The 18,063-nt window shown below is 39.5% G+C and overlaps 2 protein-coding genes across 3 annotated transcripts in view; both read left to right on the forward strand.

The window, feature by feature from the left end:
- The window catches only part of LANCL3 (LanC like family member 3), a 94,821-nt gene extending 84,468 nt beyond the window's left edge, over window positions 1-10,353 (forward strand). Inside the window, exon 5 of the mRNA XM_023634083.2 lies at window positions 1,074-10,353. Within this exon, the coding sequence (XP_023489851.1) occupies window positions 1,074-1,233 (160 nt within the window). The 3' untranslated portion in view covers window positions 1,234-10,353. The remainder of the gene's footprint in view (window positions 1-1,073) is intronic.
- Window positions 10,354-10,539: 186 nt separating this feature from the next.
- Window positions 10,540-18,063, forward strand: part of XK (X-linked Kx blood group antigen, Kell and VPS13A binding protein) — a 47,538-nt gene continuing 40,014 nt past the window's right edge. The window contains exon 1 of one of the 2 annotated variants that reach the window (XM_070258477.1): window positions 10,540-11,083. In XM_070258477.1, coding sequence (XP_070114578.1) covers window positions 10,992-11,083 — 92 coding nt within the window. In that variant the 5' untranslated portion in view covers window positions 10,540-10,991. Of the gene's footprint in view, window positions 11,084-11,472; window positions 11,953-18,063 lie in introns of those variants that run through there. The other variant, XM_001489438.6, reaches the window with a different exon arrangement.

An 18,063-nucleotide genomic window follows, 5' to 3' on the forward strand; every position in this document is an offset into this window, starting at 1 on the left:
TGCTACATAACGACGTTTCGGTCAACGACAGATTGCATGTACAACGGTGGTCCCATAAGATTAGGAGCATAGAGCCTAGGTGTGTAGTCGGCTATACCATGTAGGTTTGTGTAAGTACACTCTGTGATGTTTCCACAATGACGAAATGGCCTAATGACACATTTCTCATAACGTGTCCTCGTCATTAAGCAACACATGACTGTAGTAGCAATAATCTGAATTTATGACAGTATCATCTCTCAGGCCTTAACAAACCTGTGAGCTCCAGCCTTTGAATTGGTGATTATTTTTGTTGATGGGAATGAGTAGAACAGATCAGTAAAGAGATGACATAGGTGACAGCACTTTAAAAGCTGTAAACTACTAAAAATGTTCCTCATTATAAATAATTTGAGTAGGATTTGTAGCAAATACAGGTAAAAGAAAAAAAGATCTTTCATAGAGAATTTAGAGGCCAGTGATTTATTTTTAAGGCAGATGTCCTAAAAATAATCTATCTTGTAGCTGAGTTTGCTATTTGATGTCATGATTATAAAATGTTGCTTGCCTTTTCCCATTCATCTTATTCCTTTGTTTGCCCAAAGCACAGATTGTATAAAATCTTGCCCATTTATTTTCACAGTCTCTGCTCTCTGTCACATATAAATGAAACCTGGCTCAGGAATAATATGCCTGCAGAGAAACAGCATATTTACTCTTTTAAAGGAAAAGTCATATATCAGCTTTCTTCTAGTCAAGATAAATAAAAAGATGGCTATTTATCTGTCTTTTTTACTTTTAATTATTGGATGACTGAAGGAATGAAATCCTCAGAAAATACCAAACTGCTTTGCAAATGTTGAAAATAGCTGAATCTGCTTGCCAACATAATTTGTTGTGAAACATACACAATTACATAATGGCTTCTCTTTTTTTTAACAGGGGAAAAAGGCTTTCTTAAAATATTATACAATTCTGGAAAGAAAATGATGCTAAAACTTTAACTTAGCAGAGAGGAAGAAGCAGCAACCCAAGGCCAATAATATGGAAACACTCAAGTTAAAACTGTTCATATTTTCTTCTTCTTCTCTTAGGTTTGCTGAATTTTTGTTTACCGAGGAATTCAAGGCTGGTTCTCGGGTCCTTGAAAGTATATACAGCTTGTATGAAGGCTTCTCCGGGACGGTGTGCTTTCTGATCGATCTGCTGCAACCCAATCAAGCTGAGTTCCCTCTCTTCAGCGTCTTTGTTTAGAAGGCTTAATCTCCCACTGTGGCCCTGCAGAAGTTCCTTGAGATTTCCTGAGCCTACTCAAGGCAGTTTCCACATAAGCCACATTCAATGGTATCACAACCAGGAGCCTTAACATTGCCTCCAGAAGGAATGAAGGAAGGGAGAAGGCAGGTGAAGATAACATGATACCAGACTTAAGGGAGAACAGTCTGAGAACCTCAAAATAAAGATACCACAACTCTTCTATTCTAAAAACCGCAGAGATTTAATATTTCACGGAATAGATGTGAAACCAGAGACCAGAGGAAAAAGGGAAAGAGAAATGATCTGTTTTTCAGTTATGGCATAGAAAACAAAACTGAAATGTGGACTATGGCAATAAAATGCCAATACCTTTGCAATTGGAAAGAGAATCTGACCATTTGTGGGTGCCCTCCACCCCTAAATTCAGAAATAAAAACTCAAAAACTAAAGTAATTGCCCAGCTGAAAACTGCTAGGAAGAATGAAGTGTCAGGTTGCTGAAGGACAAAAAGGGAACTCTTGGTTGTCCTATGGCTTTACTTATTGAAATTCATGATTTTTACTGAATGGATAAATTTGCATATGAATCTCTATTTTTTATCATTACCCTGGGCACTTTAAAGAAATCATATCATAACTTAGTTTAAACCCTGAAATTTGAAGTTTCCTTAGGCCTTAGAGCATCTCTTTTACTGGTTCCTTTTTCTTTCCTAAAACTCAATTAAGTAGTGAAATTTGTAGGCTAGGAAATACTGTAGCAAATGTTGCTGTCAAGTGTTTTTCTCAATTTGAAGCGTGAGCTGTGTATAGTCTATTGTTAGTAATTTTTAAAACGCCTATGTAATCCCTATGAAGCTATTAGCTGAGCTGTAAAATATACTCGTGGTAAAAAATCACTCATCTCAAAGGTCAGGGTAACCACTACAAAGCTGTGTCATTTCTGCCTTTGATGGAATACTGTGTTCCCTGGGGCAGGCAGACACTGGCTGAGAAAGAGGCTAGTGATTGTGAAAAGAACATTGCTGAATTTTATACTATTAGATTAAAAGATGAGTGAATTCCCTGGCTGATCACCTTACCTTCCAAGACACAGGCTCCACTAGAAATTGTCTACAATACCCACTGAGCCAAGGTGTCATATTAAATTCAACCCTGCTGTAAACACATAGAAGTTGTAAAACTACTTCAAGTAAATAGTGAGTTGCAGAACACTGTAGGAGTGTTTGTCACTTTAATACTCAGAACATGAGTTTACTCTTTTCCTAGAATTTGGCCACTGGCAATTTCATATACTAGAGTGAGGAGGAAATTGCATACTGTATAAAATTTAACAATTATTTAAATACTTGCTAAATATTTGGATATATGCGATAGATGTAAACTATATATGTGTATTCTACATCTGTCCCCATGTGAACCCCAGCACTTATTTAGTTCAGTAGTTCCTAACTTCTTGATTCAGAGATGAACTTCGGAAAAAGTTGTGGAATACTCTATTGCCTAAAAATATTTGTGTGTGTGTGTTGTTGTATGTGTGTGTGTTGTGTTGGCATGTATGTGTGCGTGCCCATGTGCTTGTGTGTGTGTGTGCATGCTCATTTTTCTGAGAAGAGGATCTCTAGCATTCATAAGATTCTCAAAGGATCTGTGGCTGAAGAAAGATCAGAACCGCCTTTGTGTATTTAATGACTCTGTTTATGTTTGGAGTCATCAAAACAAACGAGGACAAAATGGTTTTGAAAATCATGCACCTTTTTAGCTTACTGTTTCATTTTCACATCCTTGGATATAAATATATAAAATTGGCCTCAGTTGTTCATCTTTGAAAATACTCTGGTTGGAGCAATACCACATAAATAGCAGATTTTGGATGACTCCCAAAGTTGGGTTCTAGAAGTTCTTTCATGAATAGTCAAGGACCTCTCAGAAAGCCTGAAGGCAAAATGCCTTCTGCAAAGTAGTCTCCTTTTGGAATGATAGTGGTACCTGCTTTTCACCATCTGGTTTTAAATTCATTTCATTTGACCCCTGTAGGCTGATGGTAATAAGCATCCAGTATACAGGACTTTAAGGAACACATGCTTTTCTCCTCGTCCAGCAACCTTCGAGGTGATTTAGGTAACTGATCCAAAATCTCACAGCTAGGAAGGAGCAGAATGAGGATTCAAACCCAGGGCTTCACTTCACAAGTATACTCATTCAGTATTCTAGACTAGCATCTGGGGATACAGCAGTGAACAAAATACCCCTGGAAGTTACCTTCTGTTTCTGTTTGCTGACCCTTCCACCATTCATCCCTGAGACCTAAAACCTAAAGCACTGAGAAGTGATAATCTAGCTCAACATATCAGTTTCATTTCTAGAACTTCAGAAGAAATGGACTCATTCCTGCTCACCCGCCCTTTTAAGGTTCGGTAGGGCAACTATGATGTTGTTGTGCTGACCATTGTAGAAAGGCAACCCTTTTGTGTGTCAAATCCAAGCAAAGGCCGTGTTTGGGTGTGTCTTTATGAATTGACACCTCGGTAAATTAGAAACAAAGGTAAGCTTGTTTAGCACTTAAACATGTTGAAAGTTTTCATTTTCCTGAAAGAGTAGAATTACAGGTTTGGGATGGTCCTCTTCTATCTTCTTTTCCCAAGAAGAGGGAAAAAGACCCTGAGTGCTGCTATAGAAAGGTGTGGCATGTCACTTCTTATTTAATTAACCAACTGCTTACCTTCTATGTAGTAACATTCTTTTTTGAATAGTGCATGTTGTCTCTTGAAGGCCACAGGAGCATTTTTCATCACCACTAGTATAGCTTTAATGTTATTTACTATATGTGGCATGAACAATTATAAACCCTGAAGGTAACAGTGGAAATATTTGAGGATAGATTGAAAGAATCTCTCAACAATGAGGAGACTGCATTATGCTTTGAGAACAGGAAGTTTTGGAAAATATTAAAACTCTGTATTTTGTTTCGTTAACACAATTACATATCTTCTCTTCCACACATAACCCAAAATATTATTTATCTTCATTTCTCCCAATCCCATTTCAGTCATCAGTTTCTACTTTTTTGTTTCATTTGTAACTTGATAACTGAGAACAGAGGTTTGACAGCATATATTTCCCTGTGCTTCTGCAGGTAACTCACTGCACTGTTAATACTGTTCACTTTCTGATAACTCAAGAAGCAGTCATTTTCTTGGTCTATGCTAAATTGGAACTCTTCCATGGTAATTTATATCTTTAACTTTCTTTGACACACTAAGGTTTTAATCAAGGTAGTACTCGAGCTGTTGCAATTTCTGTAGAGAGCAAATCTCAGTAATTTCAGTGCAACAAATATAAGTTTGTGATTTATAACCATGTTAAGGAAATACATGATTAAAAGGAAAAACCTATGTAACACAAAGAGCTCTGTGTTGGAAATCTTAAAGCCTTGCTCTGCCACTTCCATGGGCTACTCTAATCATCGTCATCATCATCATGCTCTCCACCTCACAGGGTTGTCATGAGGGTTGTCAATGATAAAATGGATATAAGAGAGATATGTAATATGCAGGTCCTTTATATATTTAAAAAGAAACTATATTTTAAGTACCTACTATGTGCATAGAAAATCATGCTCAATGATGACTTCAAATAAGCGTTTCAGCCAAATGGAATCTCCACACGTGAGTGCAGTGCTTGGGGGTCTGGATCACTTGCTGGATAAAAGCCAAGTGTTTGTGTTTTATATTCTAGAAGCAATCCTGACTATAGCATTTGAGCCTCAGAAGGGTCTGATTCACTGGGGCTTAGTACATAGGAATACACTAGTTTAGCTTGGGAGCTCCTTTTAATGCAAATATTTATTTTGCTTGCTGGAAACAAAAGATTACAGTGCCAATAATGAGAAAAGGAGCTGGTAGGCTAGGTCTGCAGAGCAAAAATGAACCGGGAAATAAAGTAGTTTTGGTTGAGTTTAGTCTGCACTTTAATTCAGGCCTCAGAATTGCATGACATATAGCAATAGAAATATACTCTCAATTGCATATAAAGCCTTCCTTTGGGAACCTGGGTATTTATTCAACACTGTCCCAAATTAATGGCTAAATGACTCAGCCTCAGATTCGCCAAGGCCATGTGATCTTGGCATAAACTTGGCAAGGAAACCAAATGAGAAGGGAGGCAAAGGGGTGAGTGGGGGAAAGCTTGCTGCAGCTCAGCATCTCAGTGTGAGTTGTGGATGCATGTTTAATTCTGCTAAACCCGGTGGCGTAGTGGATAATTTGCATGCTCCACTTTGGTGGCCCTTTCAGATCCCAGGCACAGACCTAAGCACTGCTTATCAAGCCACGCTATGGTGGCATCCCATATAAAAAAATAGAGGAAGATGGGCATGGATGTTAGCTCAGGGCCAATCTTCCTCAGCAAAAAGAGGAGGATTGGTGGTGGATATTAGCTCAGGGCTAATCTTCCTCAAAAATAAAAGAACCAGTCATCTTACTCATGTGTTTTATTGCTTCCTGGGACCTCTAATTCCGCCTCCCTCCCCCTACTTCAGCAACTTCTTGTCTGTCTTCTTCTCTTGAAATAGTACATTCTGATATGTTTTCTTCCTGTGTCTGCTTAACCATGTGACTCTCCTTTCGCCTGGGATGGCAGGTCTTATCTCTTCCATCCATGTCAGTTCGTAGCTAAGAGCTCCAGGCTCAAGAAGGCTGGACTCACCTCTGGACAGAAGGGCTGAACTCAAGGTCAGCAGCAGCTGGAGCTGGGCCCATTCTGCAGTCAGTGTGGCTGTGCATGAGAATAGAATGGCGGCTGCGTTTGTCCTGCTTCTCCTCCATAAAGAAACCCAGTCACTTTCTTTGTACTGTTGTGGGAAGAAAAAAAAAAAAAACACTTGATTCTACGTTAAATATCTGGGCCTCCTGCATTATCATAAATCTCATACTGAGGGTGTCCTATCTCTCCTTGTTTCTTTAATTGAAAGTGCTAATGAATTGAGGCCTGATGGATGATGTCTTTAGGGTTTAAAAAAAATATGTTTTTATTTTCTTAAAGTATTGAACTTTGTCATTTCCACCTAGACTTTTCCACAAATAAGTCCCTTATCTGCAGAACTTCCTGCATTTTCTTTTGACTTTGTGTACCTGTTACTTACCCCTCTGAACTGAATTTGAAAAATTATTTAAAATGAAAACCAAATCATCCATATCTCTGTTCTTTGGGGGGTCGGGGTTTGGTGGGTAGTAGGATTAAAAGAGCAGACTGTCCTTTCTTTTCTTGCCTTTCTCCTCTCTGCACAATATCAAGGGACAGAGGGAGAAAAGATGCACGAGGCTTGACTGCCGCAGACTGTGAAAACAGTTTGCAAGAACTTCCTGTTTGTTTCCTCTTTGGTTTTCTTAATCCCTGTAGGAAGTAGTTTTTGTGTGCGTGTGTGTGTTTGTGTGTGTGTGTGTGTGTGTGTGAAGAGAGCAAGAAAGAGACTGGCTTAGAGTCAGTATTACATATGAAGTAAAACCCAACATTTAGCTACTAGATATATCTTAGTGAATAGATATATGCAAGCATAAATTGATTCATGAATGTCTTCATTGTATGTTAACTGCTGTCAAATAAATTAGCACATAATTAATGAGGGCCCTAGTTACACTTCTAGTTGTCTATCTTAAGCATTCATTTTCATTAAAACTTCTTCTGCCAGGTTAAAGCCATGAGTAGCCATCTGTAGAAGATAACAGAGGTGAGTTTCACAGATAGAGCCACATAATTTTTAAATTTTCTAGTGGCCACATTAGAAAAGTAAAAAAAGAGGGAAATTAATTTTAATAATGTATTTAACTTTGTATAGCCAGAATATTCTCATTTCAGCATGTAATCGATATAAAATAATGAGATACTTTACATTTCTTTGTGTGCTGGTGTATATTTTAAACTTACTGCACATCTCAAATCAGACTAGCCACGTTTCAAGTGATCAAGAGCCGCATGTGGGTTGGCTACTGGACGGGACAGCACGGGGCTAGCATCCCCCTGCTGTTTCATAGTATTGGTAAGGTCTTATGTACACATACAGCTTATGTATGTTTTTGTTGTTACAAGAGAAAATAGAAACAAAACACTGCATATTATCTGAGTACTGTGGTGTTTCCCCAAATGCGGAACACTAGTCCTGAGAGCTGCCTTGTGGAAAAATAGACTCCGTGATTGAATAAATTAAGAAAGGTCTATTCTTTTATCCCCTTTTGGAGATTTACATGGTGCATTAACATATCACAGACTCTGAGAAAACTCTCCTGGATAAAGAAACCTGTTTGAAGTTGTTGAGTTCTGTGTCTGTAAGGTTCAGCCTCCTGATTGTTGCCGTTGCTTGGCTACCACTATAAAAACATGGTTAGTCTGGCGTGGACGGTTATGGTATATTTGTTTTTTCTGCAGAGCAGGGCATCTTTTCCTCTACTCCCCACCCAAGGCCCATTAAAGATACAAGAACAGTGGTTCTGTCAGAGAGCATTAATTCCTATTAATTATCTTGCCCTCACAAAGTCCTGAGGTCATTCTTTACTACACTTTGGGGACAAGAATTCTGGAAATTGCCGCAAGTGTCTCTACATAAGAAAAACTTTGTGTCTTGCCTTCCTTCCCCACACTTTTTGGAGCCTGTCTCTACTTATTCTTTGTATTTGGAATCACCCAAGAGCCAAGATATATCTTTTTGTTCTAGAACCACCTTAAGTTGAAACCAGCAGATGGCTTTAATATCTTGCACATGGACATAGATCTTCAGAAAATACCCAAATACACACCTTCCTCTCATTCTTTCAGAGATTATGAGCACTCTCAAAAGATGAGGAAGAACCATCTGAATCTGTATATGTGTAAACACAGAATACAGTTTCTTAAGTAGAGTAATACCTTCCTGCTGATGCTTTCTTTTTCTATTTTGTGTGGTATTTTACATGCTTTAGTATGTACTGTTTATGTAAAGTGTGTAAAGTGCTGTGACTTAGCAATCAGTTTAAAGAAGATGTCGACTATACTTGACAACTGTCAATCTTTAGCAAATGATCTTTTTGCCTTTGTTTTAGTGGGACTTCTGATGCTGCCCCCATAGGTTTTGTTTTACCATCTGTGCTTCAGTGGCAATTACCAGTTAAATAATTTCTGTTGCTGAATTTGGTCCAAGTTGATTGTGGTAACCCTTATATGTGGATGTATTCAAATAAGAAGATTGATTTAAATGATCAGTTTTGTCTCTGTTTTTTAGGACTTTAGTATTTCAATATTAGAGATATCTTCTGAAGACTGTAGCAGCAGTAGATTTTTTTTTGCTCTTGAAAATGCAAAGTATACCATGAGTTTTATATAGACTCTCCAGGAGTAGGAGTGGAACATTCTAAGTGCAAAAGTTTGGTTTTAGAATCTGTCTGATAAGGAAGGGCAGCCTATTCTCTAAAAAGGTAACAGCCTTGCCCACTTTGAACATCTCATGGAGCTCTACTTGGACAGGAAGTCTGAATTTTAATCTCTTGGATTTAATGGCACTAAATTAACAAAAATTTTTAAACTGGATTTTGTAGAATAGAATTATTAGGGGAAACACTTGCAAAGCCATAGAGTGGAGAATAGTCAAGCACCACATGTTAGTTTTAGAATGTGCATTTCCCAAGTAAATAGAATTTACTTCACCAAAAAGATTTCTTGCACAATTCACAATACTTAAGAAATATGATTGTATCATTGGAGAAAAAAGGCTCACCTTCCTAATGATACATTTCATATTCACTAATAAACTAGTGCAATTCCCTAATTATTTTGGGGGGATACAAAAGAATAATCTGTCAGTAGAATGTAACTGCTTATTCCTAATTGTATCTAGGAATGAAAACATACTATTATTCAAAAACTATTGAACTTTTAAGAACTGCTCAATAAATTAGTATTACATTAAAATTATACTCTTTGCAATACATTTACCTCAGCAGAATGCAGAGTTAAAGACATAAAATTATAAAAAATATACCAAATAATAGAGATTGGTTATTATTACTTTAAAATCCTACTGATTTCCATTAGCATTAAATCGAATACCAATTATCTGTTGTATATGACTGAAATTTTGAAAGTCTTGCACACAAAACGAGAGGCTTCTTCAAAAATGCCTTTTTGGCAGAAACAAGTTCTATGACCTCTTGCTAATTATATTTCTTTAGGGGTACTTTGAGACACTTTCAAAGACATATCTTTAGCTGTTAGGTCTAAATTTAGAGCAGAACATTCTGTCATAAATTTTACTATATCACAAAATGTTGGGGGTAGTACTATATTTTATAATAAAACCAAATTCTCAAGTATTCTGGTATGTTACATATTATGATACCAAAAAAGCCATTTTCTATAAGTCTATTATTGTGTATATAATATTTTAAGAAAATAATAGGTATTTTAGTCCTAGCAAGAAAGTGTGATGCAATATGTGACATTACATTGATCTTTAGTCAAAATCCATTTGGGAATTTGACAGGGAAACTAGCAATCATAAGCTCGAATGTATATGTTGTTCTCAAGGACAAAATGGCAGATGATAATACATAAAGACATAGTCAGTGGGGCAAGTTATCTGGTGTGCAGACTGAGAAGGATCAACTTGCAAATGCTCATCCGGTTTCAGCTTTTGTTCTTGGTTGTTCCCGGAGAAGTGTTACCGTGAGTCGATGTTGCCTCTCCTTCACATGGGGCGTGTGCTCCCAGCCACTGCACGGTATAATGAAATCTCTTTGGAAGCAGGATTGAATCAGAAGCTTAGAGATGTACCTTACTGTTTTTAAAACTGCTGTTACCATGTTCTAAACACTGTGATCTTTCCCAATGTGTTTTCTGTATTAGTTTTGTACTGTAGAAAATAATGCGCCATAAACTGGAGTCTGGAGTGTTTAAAGCGATGTTATTTATTGGCTTATCGCCCCCCCCCCATATTTATGTGTAGTCTACTTAATAATATAAAACCTGTGATATCCTTTGCCTTAAAATAAAATCTAACGCTAAATATTGTGTGCTCTAATTAATACTTCTAAGCTACGAATTCATTTTTCCTTTAAAGCTTAAGACAGTGTCAAATAAAATATTACAGAAATACCCTGTGGAGTGTTGCTGCCTATTCTGTATTTGTAACAGTGTGTGTATGTTGATCCAGGACATGGAGGCCTGCTGGGTTCTATAAATAGACATTAGTAATCCCTTTAGAGAATGGGCCTGGTACCTCTCAGCTGTTGGCTGAATCCTCCCCTTAACCCTTATAAATAGATTTTCCCATGCCACACAAGAATGAAGAAAAACAGCCCTTCATGTTCTCTCCTACAATTTTTGTCTTGATTCCTACTGAATCTTCACATTCTATTTGTGTTGATATCATTTTACTAAATAGAAAAATGCCAGGGATGTCTGAAGATGGATGGAATCACCTAATTTCAACAGGGAAAGGGCCAGGTTAGGAACAGGTTAGGACCTGAGTTTGAGAGAGATTTAGTGACTTGCTCAAGCTCTGAGGGACAAGGGTGGGCTGAGGCCAGCCTGACGTCCAGAAGGTTGTGACCACTTCAGTGACTGAAAAGGAATTGTGTCTCGGTGACACACACCAGCAAGCAGGGGTATGCCTTGGGCTAGAACACTGTTTCCTTATTAGGCCCTGCTCTTAGCCCTGAGTTAGTCACAGTAACAGAGGGATAAACTCTGTAGGCAGTTTTTTGGGGGGAGAGAAGGCGTTGGCTCCTAAGGATGATCTCTCATGCTGTTTGGCATTGGAAGCAATACTTCAGACCACTGTATTTGGAAGACCGAGGGGCATGCTTATTTGGCCCAGTGAAAAGGTAAATCCTGGGGGCATGACAATACACTTGAACTTTGAAAAGCATCTGTGTGGTCTGGTTATTTTTAAAAGACCGGCAACGCTGGCCCTTTGAGCAATTAGGCGTTCGCTGGGCCCAGGAAATAGAGACTGGGCAGGAAAGACGTCCAGACCCCAATTCTGGGCCCCGGTGGTTTCAGGTTTTCAAAGGGATGTGAAGGGGTTTCCATCGCGAGCGCCGGCCTTGGGGCTTTAGGACCCAGCGGCTGCGCGCGGGGCCCGCAGGGCCCGTTGTAGCCTTTGGGGCTCGGGCGCGAGCTGTCGCAGGGCAAGGGTTCGCGACCCGCCAGAGGACTGTCGCCGCAGACACGCCGCGGACGGACACTCTGGCGCGCGGGCGGCGCACGGTGCGCGTGGGCGTGTCCCAGCGGGGCCGCGCTCCCAGCCCTAGCGCAGCCGGGTTTGTCGCCCCCAGGCCCGCTGCAGCGCCGGGCCCGCCGGCCGGGCCGCCCGCCCGCCAGGGGCCGCGGCGAGCGAGCGCGGGAGCAGTCGGGGCCGGGCATGCCGGGAGCCCCTCGGGCCGACGCCGTCGCCGCCGCTACCGCGTCCGCCAGCCGCCCCCGGGGCGCGCCGCCGCCGCGCGGAGATGAAATTCCCGGGCTCCGTGCTGGCGTCCGTGTTCCTGTTCGTGGCCGAGACGACGACGGCGCTGTACCTGAGCAGCACGTACCGCTCGGCCGGGGACGGCATGTGGCAAGCGCTGACGCTGCTGTTCTCGCTGCTGCCCTGCGCGCTCGTGCAGCTCACGCTCCTCTTCGTGCACCGCGACTTCAGCCGCGACCGCCCGCTCGTGCTGCTGCTGCACCTGCTGCAACTCGGGCCCCTCTTCAGGTGCGTGCGGCCCGGGCCCCAAGCTGCGGGCCGGGGCCTCCCCCCCACGCCTGCCCCGGCGGAAGGGGGCGGCCTTCCGGGAGGGACAGGTGGCTGGACCAGCGGCCCGGCCCAGGCGGGCCCGCGCTGCTCCTCAGCCCCACCACTCCGGTCACAGGAATGCGACGGAATCCTGGGAGAGTGGGGATAAAGCTGGGGCGGACCGCGTTCCTCTGAGGTCCGGCATAGGCAGTTGCCAATATTCAACCGCATCTGACCCACCAAAATGGCAATTTCGTGCGGTTCGAGCTCATAAAATACAAGCTTTTTCTGCGATCAGGTGAGCTCTGGCAGGATTGGCTTGTGTCGTGACAAACAGAGCCTTGGGAAGTGTGTTCTAAATCGCTCTTAGAGCAAAAGGATGTGCAAATGATTTAATTCGACTTAATTTATCAAACACGTGGAGTTTGCTGTGTGCCAGGCGCTGTTCTGAGGGCTTTACAAATATTTATTTAATTCTCATACAGAACTCTAGAAATCCACGCATCATTCTTTTCTCTTGGTGTGGAAACATACGGGGTTGTAGAAATGTCTTCGGTCCTGCCTAACTTATAAACATAGTCATTGAAGCTGGAACACGATGTGCCGTGAAGACAAAAGCTTGCCGTATGTTAAGAAATGAAAAACCGTTTGTGACATTTCTGGAAATTAATTTTTATTAACACAAAGCAAGTAGAAATACATGGTAATGTAGACTTTGGCTTATCTGAGGACCATGAAGAGAGTTTAAAATGTGTTTTGGTATCTTTCATCCCTGTAGGGAAAGCAAAACAAAGGGTTTCTATCTGGTTTACAAATAAGTTTATAATACTGAACTTTGGACATAGGTGATAGAGGAATTCACAGAGATAGGAAGGCCAGAGATGCACCTCAGCTGCCAGAAAATTCAGCTAGCCAGGAACCTCTCCTACCAGGAAATCTCTCTCCCTCTCTCCCTCCCCTCGCGCGCGTACACACACACACACACACACACAAAGTTCAGCAGCAAGATAGTTTACAGAGCCCTTTTATAAAATTTTGCACTTCATATTAAAGTCAACTGTCCCAGCTGACACTCGGAATACTGACTTATAGTTTATACGTAGTCAGAACAGACTTGGTGAACTAGTTTCCCAGCCTCCAGAAGCTGCAGAACCCGAGAAAGGAAGAGAAACAGGTACACTGGTGGGAGTAAGAAGTTGCTACTGATATCCTGAGCGCAAGGGAAGAGCTAGTGGGAAAGAGAGAAAGGGAGTGAGGGGAATTTTAAAAGTCCTGCAACCTGGAGCTATTTAGTCAATAGTTAGATCTCCCTGGCCAGGTAGGCCACCGCGTCCTGATTGTATTCCTGCTCAGTGAAATCAATGTGATCTGACTTTGGGCAAGGCATCATCATTTCTTAGCCTCATCTGTAAAAAGGAAACTCATTGCTCCTGATGTTTAAGTAAGGGGACAGAGAAAGGGGAACTGACATTTCTCAGATGCTTCTTGTGCTCGCTGGTTCGGTAGGCGCTTATATGCCTCAGTTCGCTGAATCCTCACCATGAAGTGGATGCAATTGCCCCCATTTTATAGATGAGAAAAATGAGACCCCCAGACCACATTCATAAGGCTTCTTAGAAATGGAGTTGGGTTAATTATGTTCCCTACGATCTGTGAAAGAAGGCAGAGGAGTGTAGAGTACATTTTCTCAGTAGTTCCATCGGAAATTTAGAAAGTTTGGTCATCTTGGCAAAATTTAAAAACACAACCTAAATAGCCATCCAGGTAAATGATAATACTCTATCATTACTGACATTTAAAATGTTTCTAAATACCAAGAATGACCCAAGACAAAGCTAATGACATACTATTATGTATAAAAACAGGATGGCACATTTAAACCTGAGCTCAAGGAAATATACCAAGTCATTAAGAGTGGTAATTTCTGGATGGGGGGGTTATGGGTGATTTTAATTTTCTCCTGAGAGATATAGAAAAGTACATCATTTTCTCCTTTGTTATATACTTCTCTACGTTTCAGTCTTTACAGTAAAAGTATTTTAACTTTATTAAAGAAAAAATTTGGTGCTTTGAAGAGATAGCTTCTCAGCTGTACAAAAAGTTTCAGCACCATAAAAAGACCTATTTCCAGAAAATTCTGAAAGGGTCATTATCTTGGGGGAACAACAAAAGAAAACAAAAAACAAAGCAATAAACAACCTCCTTCCGTCAAAGAGGACTCTCTCGTTCTAGCGTAGCTGATTTATTTCAAGGAGATATTGGACCCACGATCTTACAGCTGAGATACGCAAAATGTAGTTCCATGCCTCTTAACTTCCAGATGAAAAGAAAAGCAATTTGATGTTGTGCATCAGCATGACTTCATATCTTATTGGAAGTTCTTCCTGCTGACTCTTTGATTCTATTTTAACTCTAAGACATCAGCTTTACATAAAGATCAACATTATTTCCCCCAAACAAAGGAGAGCCCTGGTGTGTTTCTTTTCCCTCCTTATCAATTGGACTTAGTAATAGTTTGAAATTGTTTTTGGAAAATTTCGCTCTTTGGGTGGGCACTAACTAGCCAAACTCATGTTCTTTTTACATGTGATGCTGTTTTTGAATTCGTTCAGTTAAAAAAATGCAATGCCTAACACTGTAATGGTTATGGGCTAAAGACTACAAACTAGGCTCTGCTCCTTCTATGCTTTAGGGAAGCATCGCGAGAGCACCATATTTCATTTATGTCAGTGGGATATTTAAAACTGTAGTTTCAGTTTGTATGATTGTTTCCTCATTAAGGCTGAGTGTGAATGATATGAACATTGGATAATGTCTTGAATTTGTTTTTTTCCCTATTTGAAGGACAATCTTATTGTGAATGATAATAGATATTCTGGAAAACCAGAGGGGGGAAAAATACCTCTTAACAGTAACAATAAAATTTATCATTCTTTTGCAGTTATGTTAATTTTGTAAATTGATTGGGAGAAGGAATAAATGCAAATGAGTTACAAGTTCAAAGAATTTTCCTCTATTTTTATTTACTGGTATAATGAGGAAAAAAAGGTTCATGAAAATCTGGGTTTATAAAATAAAAGCTAAAAAGTTCCAGTAATTTTTTACAAAATGTTGTAAAATGATTCACTGTAGTATTCCTCTGTACTAAACTTTCAAAAGACTTTAAAATAATAGCTTAAATTTGAAGAGAGCAATTTTTTTTGCTCTGTGAAGTGCTTCTTATGTCCAGTGTTTAATTCCATCCACTGTCAAACCCTGTGAGCTTAATGTCATTATCTTTTTTTTACAGTTGAGGAATTGAGGCTCAGTGAGATTATGCAAGTGGCTTTTCAAAGGTCACATGGCACTTTCTCTTTAACCAGTTTGGTTCTTTTGTAGCCTCGTAGAGCATGTGTGTCATATGAAGATAACGTGGCATATAGGAAATCGTAGTATTTCTTTTGAAAAAGTATTTTTATTGACTGCCTTAGAGGGTCTCTGGCACCGTAGGTTATTTATGCTGGCACCAGTATGGATGGTTTCAGCTAAGGAATAAACTCCTTCTACTATGATGCTTGAAAATGGGACCAAGTGAAAAGAATGGATCAACCTGCTGATTATCTACATTAGGGGTCAGCAAATTATGTCCCACTGGCCAAATCCCCTCTACTGCCTGTTTTTGTAAATAAAGTTTTATTGGAACACAGCCATACTGTATTGTCTATGGCTGCTTTTGTGTTAACAGTGGCAGAGTTGGGTAGTTGCAATAGAAACAATGACCTGCAAAGCCTAAAATATTTACTCTTTGTGAGTACTTTCAGAAAGTGTGACAACGCTTAGTCTACATGATACTGAAAAACTACCTGGAATGATTTTGATGAAAATATTTAATTTACTGCTACATTTAGACAGCCTCTCAAGCAAAAAAAAAAAAAACCCAAAAAACAAAACAAGATTTGGACTAATTGGATGAGTTTTGCAGAATTCCAGGAAGAATAGTAGTTTGTTTCTCATCAGTTTTCTTAACCAGTAATGACAAGAAGTGGAAGTCTTGGAGCCTTTCATAAATTTATTAAACACCTGCTATGTGTCAAACTCTGTGCTAAGAAAATGTATTAGTTGGGAAAAAGACTAGATTATGAGGGGGTCCACCTCTCACAGGACCACCTGTGTGATTACCTCATTCTGGGGCCTTCTTTTGTTTTCATTGGTAGACACTCAAGTTTCATCTTGTCTACAGTTCTGTAAATGCTTCCCATTTAATACAGCTCCCTCCTCAGCATCAAGAGATTTGCTTTTTCCTCTGAACCTTCATTTCATTTAGCTCTTAGCATGGGCTGGTCTTGCTTTTGTCTGTTTGTTTTCTTAGTCTTTAAAAATTCTAAGCTTGATTTTATTATTCAGGTAAAACATATTTGTTGTTAAAATGACAGAAGAGCAGAAAACAGAGAAGCACAATATAAGAATAAAAAAACCTCTAATTCGACTGCTTAATGAGAACAATTCTTAACGTTTTGTATATCCTTACTAATATTTTTATAACCGTAGGCTGGTAAACTGCCTCTTGGGGAAAAAAAAGCCCTGATTTGTAGTGTTTGTTCATTTCTATGATGAAATATTCCCATCCTGGCTTATTTCAAGCTACTAGTTGTTTAACAACTGGCTCACAAAATTCCTACCGATTTAACAGTGTCTTGAGTCAGTATGAGCCAACTCAAGCACTCCACTGTTTATGTGTCTCTGTGTGTATGTGTGATTAGTATATCTTTTTATATATGTAATTTTCTTTTTACAAAAAATGGAATTTTCTATATATATTCTATTGTAATTTACTCCTTTCACTTACTAAGTATAATAAACATTTTAATATATTAGATGTCTGTCTATACTATCAATTTTAAGGACTGGATAATATTTCTTTGGATACATATATTTATTTGATCATTGTTTAATCAATGATTTATTTAATCCTTGTTTTAGTTTGAGACCTTTAGGGTATTCCTAGAATTTTGCTATTACAAATTATGCTATGATTCAAATTCTTGCAGTAGGCGCTCTTTCTAAGTGAGTTAATATATGAGAAATATTTTATAAACTGAAAGTGCTATATAAATATAAGTTGTATTCATTATTTATTATCCTTACTATGTGTACGTTCAGTTTTCCCATTCAGATTGTGAGCACCTCTAACTGAGGCAGGGGTATCCAGCTGTCTTTGCATTCTTCACAGCACTTAGCAAAGTGTGGCTGCATTCATCACATATTTGAGAATAAAGACCATGGTCAGTTTATTCTGTCTTCTAGTCCTTGTTGTCGTCAGGGGCCCAAGAGTGTGAAGTTGCCAGGCCTCAAACAGTCCTCAGTCATGGATTAGAGTTTTTCCTCAGAGTAAATTCAGGTGGATCAGCTCGACTTGAAATCATAACCTGAATTTCATTATTTTCAGCTGAATAAATTGGTCCAGGCTGTTTTACATGTTTTCATGTAATATGTTGAAGTGTCCGTGACCCCACTGGACAAAGTGTAGCAGACAAACCTCTCTCTCTCTCTCTCTCTCTCACACACACACCTAAACCGCTATGTGCCTTCTTTCTCCCAGGAACAAACGAATGAAGGTAATAATCATAAAATATGTCCACTTTGTACTCACCAGACAGGTTCGTGCATTTCCTCTCTTATTTCAAGTTTTATTCTTTCAAATTGTAAATGTATTCTTGTTGACGTAGTTGCCTCAGGGCGACAGTACAGTAAAATAAGTGAAGCCATAAAATTTCTGGCAGCATTATAAGGTGGTTATAAAAATTTCCTTTAACAATTTTTAAACCTGAGGCCACGAGCATTTTTCTTATTCCTAGGAAAAAAACATTTTTTCCATATGCAAAATTTTGAACATGCAGAAGGCAACTTGAAAGAACTGCATAGTGAACACCCAAGTACTTACCACGTAGATTCCACGATTAACCTTTTATTTCACACATCCATCCATCCCTCTATCGATCCATCAATCCATTTATATGTGTGTGCACTTCAAAGTAAATCGCACACATCAATATGCCTCCTCCCTCCCCACCTTCCCATGCCATTACCTAGAAAGGAAAAGCCAATTTTAAA

This window comes from Equus caballus, chromosome X (assembly GCF_041296265.1).
Source record: "Equus caballus isolate H_3958 breed thoroughbred chromosome X, TB-T2T, whole genome shotgun sequence".
Lineage (NCBI taxonomy): Eukaryota > Metazoa > Chordata > Mammalia > Perissodactyla > Equidae > Equus > Equus caballus.